At 35.6% G+C, this 9505-nt stretch overlaps 1 protein-coding gene across 1 annotated transcript; it reads left to right on the top strand.

The window, feature by feature from the left end:
* Window positions 1-429: 429 nt before the first annotated feature.
* LOC131056396 (NEP1-interacting protein-like 2) lies at window positions 430-9068 on the top strand. The gene is made up of 6 exons (XM_059208398.1): window positions 430-526; window positions 745-891; window positions 2925-3103; window positions 8165-8248; window positions 8383-8550; window positions 8698-9068. Exons 1-6 carry the CDS (start codon window positions 430-432, stop codon window positions 8818-8820), a joined length of 798 nt encoding a protein of 265 aa, XP_059064381.1. The 3' UTR covers window positions 8821-9068.
* The last annotated feature ends 437 nt before the right edge of the window (window positions 9069-9505 follow it).

The raw sequence follows: 9505 nt of genomic DNA, 5'->3' as shown, positions 1-9505 counted from the left end.
ATAAAATTTAATTTTAATAGACTCGCAGTAAAGATAATAAAAAGAGAAAAATGAACATCCCGTCCAACCGACGTGGAAAATAAATGATACAAAATAGAGTCCATCGAGAACACTACAGTGATTGACAACTTTATTTGGCTATTCGCAGTCAGTTTACATGACATCTTTTTTTTGGTTGCCTACCTTCAACTTTATTTGGCTATTCGCAGTGATTGACAACTTTATTTGGCTATTCGCAGTCAGTTTACATGACATCTTTTTTTTGGTTGCCTACCTTCAACTTTATTTGGCTATTCGCAGTCAGTTTACATGACATTGGTCAAGATGCTTCCTTATAATATCACTAAATAATGTGACATTTTGTTATTTTGCTATGGATACGGCTCTACATATTGGAATACGTGGCCTCACTTTAAAGGTCATAGAAAAATGGACATGCCCGTCACAAAGATGTGGAAAAAATATGACAGAAAGGAGATTCCCTCGAGATTGTTAGTTCTGACTCTGGCACGCCCAGAAACTGGCAGTAAATTGTTTTAGAAAATGAATAATGGCTTTATTACAATTTTATAAATTAAAAAGAAAATATTGTTATTAGTTCCTGCCGGGAACTATAGTGGAGGCTTCATTAACTTGTGATTAAACTTAATGTTGCCAGCCAATCACAAAATCACCTTTTCTTCAATATTTCTCCTTCATCTTATATGCATCCGTGCAACTTGCATATATTTTACCACAAATATTGATGCCCAATTTTTTGGCACCTACCTATTGGGGTTGCAGGCAGCTTACAGAGGCCTACTCGATTCCCAACTAGAGAGAACGCACGCTTCCCGGGATCTCTGAACAGCTACACACTGATCAAGGCTTTATTGCAGAAAGTTGCAGGTGGTAGGTGGCATTTACAAAGCAATATATTTTGCGTACATGCAGGGAGCTCAAGAAGAGATTTTGTAACTATGAATTCTGACAAAATTATTTGATGTTCTTTGCTGAATGCCCATATCTTGATTCAAACCTCCATAAGATGCCATGAGACCACATTTCAGTGAGGCATTTTGCAAAACATTCCACATCATGATCTATGTTTCCACATTTTTCGTTCATTTCTACTATTACGTAGGCTGAGAAACAATGGCTTCACTCTTACCAAGGGTATTATTGCCAAAAGAGAGCAAGGATTTTCACCCTTTTGCTCTGTCAAATATGGGTTTTGCTTTTATTTTGTTATGGTGATGATTCTTTCACCATGATAACTAAAAATTTTGGATTTAATTTGCAGGGGAATTTCTTGGTTGATGAAGGATAAAGTGCAACAGATAAATTACTTTGTATCTCTCACCCAAGCCTCCACTTGCAGAATTGATTTTTTAATGGCGAAGAGATTTACACCCCTTTCAAGAACCTCCTTACCATGGTAAAATTCTAGTTTCTGGTCTGGTGTTTTTGTGACTTTGTTTGTGATGATAATTTTTTGGGGTTTAGTCTTTCTCCATTGTGTAACGACTGTTCTTATACATCAAACCTCTCAATAGATCAGCTTTAGATGATTAGAAATAAGTGTATTTCTTGAGTTGTAGCTATTTGTCATATCTTTAACATTTACTTTAATTCTATCAAGCCCCGCCCTCCACAACAATAGATGGCCACTATAGATATCTATTTCTGGTTAAGAGCCAGAACCATGCACAGAGCATTCTGTTTCTACTTGGCCTACCCAACTTAAAGACTTTCTTTTCCCTTTTCTTATGAAACAACAGACTGGTCGTTACACTGTAAGTTAAGCAATTCTTCTAAAACAGGACAACTGCATTTGCAACCACAAAATCCCAACTGAATGATGTCGGGTTCCTTTAATTAATAGTGTGTCTGCAGCATCTAATGCTGATGAATAGTTAGTTCCTCTACCAGGGAAATACTGAAGAAGGAGATTGACAACACCTTCTTGCATATCCTCCATCTCTACAGCTACCTTGGCGCTAGCATCAAACAGAACCACAGATACAGAATCATCAGAAATTTTTCTGAGGCGGACTTGTATAAATCTCAGAATCGCCTCATATACGCATCCAAGCCTACAACTATGGTTATTAAACATTGCCAGAGTGGGACTAATGTCTCGGTCACCCATTGAACTTGATCTGTCAATGATAAATATGACATGGTGAGGTACATTCGTAGAATGATCACAGCGAAAATGATGGCAAAAGTTGCAAGATAGTAAGTAGTTACTAGTTGCTTGAGGATTGCAATGGGGATTGCTTTAACTAAACAGAACTTGTCTCTGTCTTTTCATAAATAAGTATTCACTTATTTCCGTTCTTGTTTAGGTATCTGATTGCTGTAATTACAAGCTTGCAACTAATCTTGACCCTCATGAATGTCATCCAAATTTAGTGTGGAGGTTCATTCCTAAGATTTTTTCAAGAAGAATCTGATTGTATGATATACATGCCTATAATGAATATTTAATTTTTTTATGAGGTAGCCTTGGTTACACTGTTACACGTGTTTGGAGATTTGAGTTGCCTGTAAGATATTCCATTCTCTGAATAGTTATGGGAAATTTGGAATTATTCAAGTTCAGGAGATACTAAATAGGGTTTTTATGTTACAATTAGGTTTAAGAGTCTTTTTGCAAACAAAATCCCTAGTTTCAGTAATAGGCTTTTGCTTAATCAGAAATACTCAACTGAATGTAAACAAAAAACTAAAATTGCTTATGCTTTTTCAGTTGTTTTAATGGTTTTAACATGTCAAATTTGATTGCTATGATTGTGAAGCAAGTCTTGTTTCTATTAAAATCCCATTGGTAGATTTGGATTGTCGGTGAACTTTCTGAATTGCATTATATAGTGCAGCGAATAAACAATGGAATTCTAGAAACTATTCTGAAATCTATAGGTTTTTTTCTCCATTTGCAGCAGGAGCTTTTACTGGAGCTGTCACAGGTGCATTAGCAGGCCGAGCCTCTGACAGTGGCCTTATTCGTGGAGCTGGATTAGGAGCTGTGGCGGGTGCTGTTCTATCTGTTGAGGTGTTGGAAGCATCTCGTGCTTATTGGTATTCAGAGCGGTCCAGATCCAGGAGCTCATCATCAATGGTAAGCAAAGGCAAAGGTTGTGTTTTAGGTCACAATCAAGCCTGTCACAATTTGGTGTATGAGATTCCCATGGTAGAAACTACTCTAGGGATGCATGTGTTCAAATTTTGTATTCCTTAGATTTCGCCTCATGACTAAGCTTGGGATTAGATTATCTTGTGAACTTACCTACACGTAGAGTAACAGTTGGTATGGTTTCTCGCTGCACTTTAGGGAAAAAATCATAGGCAAATTTTGGGCATAGGTATTCCTTTTGTGTAGATCAACTTGGGAAAACAACTAGCCTAACTGGTTGAAATAGAGAAGATATTCAGAGAGGGTCTACTAATCATATCTTTTTGTTTACTGTACAAACTAATCTGAATCAAATTTTGTACAAGGGGTTTGATGTAGTGATCAAGCTCAGGAGTAAATTGAGCTTTACGAGTACAACTGTGCTTTTAGTATGGAGTACCTTAGCTTATTACCCGGACAGTATGGTTTCTTAATACATATTGGGGAAAACTACAGAAGCAGCCAAATGTTGGACATAGTAATGGTATAGTTGTTGTGTAGCAATACTTAGGAAAATAACTAATTGGACTTATTGTTAGGAAACTTTACAACCTTTTGGTAAGAAAATGAAAGAACTTTGAAATACGTGATTTCTAGCATGTTATCTTGTAATTTCTATCTTTGAACCCTTTTATATAGATTCACAAATTTAGGTTAAGGTTGAACGATGAGGGAGGGGAGCTTAATTCAAAACATTTGTAAAATTTTTAAATTCCTAGTTAATCTAATGCTTCTCTCAATGGCTACAATTATTTGACTTAATGTGTAATTTTTTGAACAGCAGTATGTTAATAAATTTCACACACTCGGAACTTGGTAGTGTGTAAAAAAGTGGTTGCAGGTCTGCAACTTGGACTTTTCACTGATATGAAGGGTAAACAGGTCTGAATCATAGCCAAAAGCACTCAGAAATATGAACAACAGTTTGGTAATCAATTTCACAAACACCCAGGACCTGGTGGTGTGTAAAGAAGTGGTAGTAGTTCATAATAGTAATAGAATACTATCAAAATATTGTCCTACCAGAAAGAAACAATGAGATACTTGCAAACAAGTTCTGGAATGATCAATGTCAAGTCTGGAAACTGCCGTGCAAAGGTCAAAATTAATTGCAGGTTTGATGTTTGCAGGTCAAAACAGCTATAAAAGAGCCACCAAACAGCAACAAAGGGGCCAAGAAATGCAGGGAATCATACCCGGCAGATGTTTGGGCTGGAAATGAACATCAATGGGAATGGCTAGTGTAGACTAATCAATACAATCAATATTGCTGGTCAAACAAGGGCATCGATTGAACACAAATGTTATATGTTAAGGTTATATAATGTATACATACATGCTTTATCCATGTTTTCATATGAATACAATGTAGCCTTTTTGCCTTATTTGATTTGGATCATATTGCAATGTGTTTTGATTCTTTGCATGGAAACTATTATGTAGATATATATATAAGATAGGGTAATACCAATTCACCTGCTCTTCTGAAAATCATTTTAAATTTTATTTTGATCTGTTGTTAGATCTCTATCTTCATGAATTCTAATCCTTAGATTAATGAGGTGGCCCTGATTGTGGTATTGTTGCCTTTAAAAAAGAATCTTGTTATTACAATATTCAACATAATTATTAAATTGATACAAGAAGGATTTCTAAATTGTCACCTCTTGGTGAGGCTTTTTTATGATGGAACCTTGTTCAAGTATGGTGGAGGACTGAAATGAGCTGCTGCAACCATTTATCGTGCATTTGGTTGGACAATATTTCTCATTGCACTGATGCGCTTTATGGTTCAATTCAATCGTCACAGCACAGGGATTAATGCAGCTTGGAAGAGAGCATTTTCTGTTGCACATATGTTGAGGGGAATTGCACTTGTGCTGGCCAGGGTGCCCTGGCCACAGAGAACATTTCTCATTACAATTTGAAGATGTCTCATATAAGTAACAGCTCTGGCCACATGTATGATTTTTCCTTTTGCAATTGTGATTTCCTTCATGCCCTGCTAAATCCCCGCATAAGCTTAAGCTGTCTCCTTCTTGAGCACAATAACTGCAGTTTTCTGTACACAAATGACTCCCCATGCAAGAATGACGGTCACCATGCCCTTTCTCCATCACACATCTCCAGAAGCAAACAGAACATTTGCATCCACAAACTGATAGTCCTTGCTTTACTTTGCCAAGAGCTACATTAGCCTCTAGCTGCAACCTTTGCTCCTCATCATCGTCACAGAAATCTGTGGTGTTTGAACATAACAACTTTAAGTTCATCCTAGGCCGATGTGACTTGCATAATTAATAACAAAAATGTGTGAGATTAAGCTTCAAGCTTATGATTTTGATATAGAGTACATAAAGGGTAAAAGAATGTATTTACCCATGCACTCTCTTGAATATGTAGTGTAGATTCCATTTCTGTTATTTTTGTTGATTGGAAGGCTTCAATCATGGGAAAATATTCTAAGAATGTCTTTGCTTCTAACATTTTAGATGAAAGTGTGAAGGAGGGTAGGTACTTAGTAGTAGATGGTCTCATTTTATACAAGGAAAGAATTTTCTTAGTTTCCGAATCTAAGATGAAGGAAAAGAGTTTGAGAGCTTTGCATGGTGTGCCAATGGTTGGGCATCTGAAGTTCTACAAGACTTATACGTGGATAAGGGATTCTCTTGGAAAGGCCTCAAGGAAAATGTTCTCAAACATATAAGGGAGTGCATCACTCACCAATGAAATAAACTAAAACATGTTTTTCTTATATGATTGCTACAACCTTTGTCTATTCCCAACTAGAAGTTGGAAAATGTGTCCATGGACTTCATCAAAGGTCTCTGTAAGGTAAATGGAAAGAACTGCATTAAGTTTTGGGTGGTGCTCTTATATAGTGAATTACTTGGTTGCTTTTGAAGGCATTACAATATTCCCTATAATTTCTGCTACAGTTTTAACCATGTGTTCAACTATCAGTTCAAAGATGAAAACACTTGGATGCTGGAGATCGGAGGATGAAATCTGATTTTGTGAAGGCAGTCTCATCTAGAGGTTGTAATTTGTGCTGAAGGTTTATGTTCTGTCATTCTAACAAGCATTTGTATGCTGTTTACTTGAAATATTCCACTATATATGAATAATGATATTCAGTTCCTGTACTGTTTGTGAACACTTTATTGGCTATCCAACCTATTGCCAATTTTTTTAGCTATAGGTAGTCACATATTATTGCATTCGTTAAGATTCACAAGTCTACCTATTGATGGAAATTGCAACAAATGCCAGAGATAGCGCAACTGTCAACACACTGAACAAGAGGCAAGCTCTATTGTCATCTTCTCATGGAAGATCAATCTACTGAGACACACCTTCTCAAGTTGTATGGTTGAAAAAAGCATAATTCTGTAGGAATTACTGTAAAAATTTCATGAACCCTGTTACACTGGCAAAAATGTGTTGTGCAAGGGAATACAAATTTCAAAATATGATTCATTCCAGTTAGATTTGAAGTCTACATTAGCTGAATCAAATATTTCATCGTGCATAAAACTGTAGTGTTGGGCTGCCTATCCTCCATGCTCGTCACGATTGCAACCTAAACTCGTGGTCATCATGCCTGCAACTTGACAATATATCACAAAGGTTCAAATATAGAATCTTATTTGAAGATTCTGGGTTTTTACTGGTCATTGTGGTTCAAAAACAACTCTATAAAATTGAATTCCTTGATTATTTGCATAAAATAAACTACCAAGCAGACTATAGTGGTGTTTTTGAACGAATTTGAAATCTAGTTTAATATTGAAAGAGAAGCCTCCCCACAAAGTCAATCTGATGTTGTCCAAGATCGTGCAGTTATGTTTTTCTGGTGTCATGCTCATTCTTCAATGGCTAATCAATAATGAATACTTAATTGAAGTCTTCTTGTCATTTACTGACACGGTTTTTGATGTTGCCTATGTTATCTACTGATGTATACCTAGTTTCTGGCTGTAATCCGAGCATCTGGGCAAGAGCAACCTTATTTAATGAAGCATGATCTTCTGTGTTTTCAAGTTTTCATTTGCCAGTAATAGACTTGTATGAGTTAGGGTTCTGAAAAGTGCCTTATACGTAAGTTGTAAGGATGAATTATATACCCAAACTTTTGTTGGACAAAGCTAGTGCTATCTTTTGAAAGGTGATCTACTATGTTTTGATGAAAGCTGAACTATTTTAGAGACATTTTGTGGACTAAATTACAATGTGCCAAAGGCAATGTTTCACATTTTTGTGTGATAATCGGTTGTTAGTGTTAATCCAATGTCTTACTGACGTAGCCTCCAATGTCTTATTGTGTGATAAGTGCTATGGTTTTTGTAATATACAGGTGTTGTTTGTTACAAGTTGGCATCAGACGATTATAAATTGGGGGTAGCCCTGGTCTGGGCCATGGGTTAGTGAATTATATTACCCATGGATGTTAAGCACATTTTACCTGTGTGATTCTTGTTGCAGTTCAACTGTAGAACTATGTAATTATAATTGGGATGTAATTTTGCATGATACTTCATCAGAGTTATGTAAGCTCTTTTTCTTTTGTGTTTTGTTCATAAAATTTTTGATGTTTTAAGTTGTGGTAAAAAAAATCTTTCTCGAGAATAAATTGACAAACCAGAAGTTCAAAGAGATTTTAAATTGGGAAAAACTTGGGAAACAATCAGCCATATTTAATAAAAACTCTCAAAAAATAGAGAAAAAGTTATGCTGGAAAACCAAAAAAATATAAATAAAAGAACACAAAAAAGGTTCAAAAATTTGGGGCGCACAGATTTTTTTTGTGATTAATCTTAAGTCTCAATTTTTTAGTTCATCAATTAATTTTGGAAAAACTGGTGATTTGAAAATCAGCAACAGTGGTGAGTTCTGATTAGTCATGATTTTTTGACGATTTCAGCAACTATGGTTTTGGCTGTATGTACATATTCTTTCATTCAATTTTAATTCTATTGTTTGATGATATGATACATAATTATGTAGGCAGATTTCATTGAAGAGCTCCTTAATGGAAGGTTTGTACAAGAACAGGTTGGCCCAGCAACACTAACTGCATACCATTGGCAGGTTTTTTCCTTATCTTGTGTGAAATAATTATTAATTACAAATATTTTCAAATGTCATCAGCTGAAGTGACCATCGTTTAATTTTGTTAGCTTATATCGTTTTCAATGGATAACAGGGGGATATTTGCTTAACAGGTTAGAATTGCAGGGTCGAGCCATGAAGAGATTTATGACATATTTGGAGAAGATGGAATGCAAGGGTTATCTGGGGATTCCCTAGAGAAACTTCCTCGACATCTAATCACTGAAGAAATTAAAAAGGATGTTTGTGGGGAGAACATTTGTTGCACTATATGTTTGCAGGTTTGTCTTATATAGTTTATTTATGTATTTAACCTTTGCTTTAAATTATTATTTGTTAGATTTTTGGTGGAAATACATGTACCATACTAGTATCTTAGAAATGAAACATTTTATATTTTGTTTTATTTCTTTTTTTGTTTTGTTTAGGACCTTCAACAAGGAGAAACTGCTAGGAGCCTGCCTTTATGCCATCATACATTTCACATGTCCTGTGTAGATAAATGGCTTATGAGGCATGGATCCTGCCCTGTCTGTAGGCAAGATATTTAGCGGTGTAACTGGTCGAAAGTACATGCATTGATGTCCGTAAAACACTTTGTCAACTGCTTTTTTGTATATATACATATATGTTATGTTTACACTCGAGAGTCTGTAGCCATAGAATATAAGTTGAACAAATCAACATTCGATAAAAAGCCCATTCTTTCATTATGAGGGGGACTCACATTTAGCGGAAGCAAAGCTGTATTGCTATTGAGGTTGTTATGTGAGCTGGAGCAGGTACAAAATTATTTTTTTGGACTTTGTCTTTTCTAGATTTTGCCTCAAAATATCTGTATATATGGTACAACCTAGAAGGGAAAGGCGAGGCATTACAAAATAACAAAATAGATCTGTTCTTAATGGGTATAAAATGTTACATTTATTGATAGTTTCACTCCTTGCGTCGAGAGACTTTATATACCTTGTGGTGGCTATTTCAGTGATATCCATAAAAGCCTATTCCTGAGATGATAATTTTTCATATTTAGGTTCTTCTTAGCATGCTTTCTCTATAAATTAGATTATACATATCCAAAATCCTTTGAAATTTACATATTGTTTGGTACGTAGGAATTGGCTGTATAAGTAGTTCACACAAAATAAGTTTGCAAGTCTTAACACATTTTGGTAAAGAATACCAAGTGAGTCTATTTACATTTGGTGTCTCGCCCCAATAGACTATAAAGGCCAT

This window comes from Cryptomeria japonica, chromosome 7 (genome assembly GCF_030272615.1).
Source record: "Cryptomeria japonica chromosome 7, Sugi_1.0, whole genome shotgun sequence".
Taxonomy (NCBI): Eukaryota; Viridiplantae; Streptophyta; class Pinopsida; order Cupressales; family Cupressaceae; genus Cryptomeria; species Cryptomeria japonica.
This window is presented reverse-complemented; position numbering and strand designations above follow the sequence as displayed.

Excerpts from the sequence above, each read along its gene's own strand:
- LOC131056396 (XM_059208398.1), top strand. The coding sequence starts at position 430 with ATGGACATGCCCGTCACAAAGATGTGGAAAAAATATGACAGAAAGGAG. Across the intron at positions 3,104-8,164 it reads CCAGGAGCTCATCATCAATG|GCAGATTTCATTGAAGAGCT; the intron begins GTAAGCAAAGGC and ends ATAATTATGTAG. Across the intron at positions 8,249-8,382 it reads TAACTGCATACCATTGGCAG|GTTAGAATTGCAGGGTCGAG; the intron begins GTTTTTTCCTTA and ends TTTGCTTAACAG.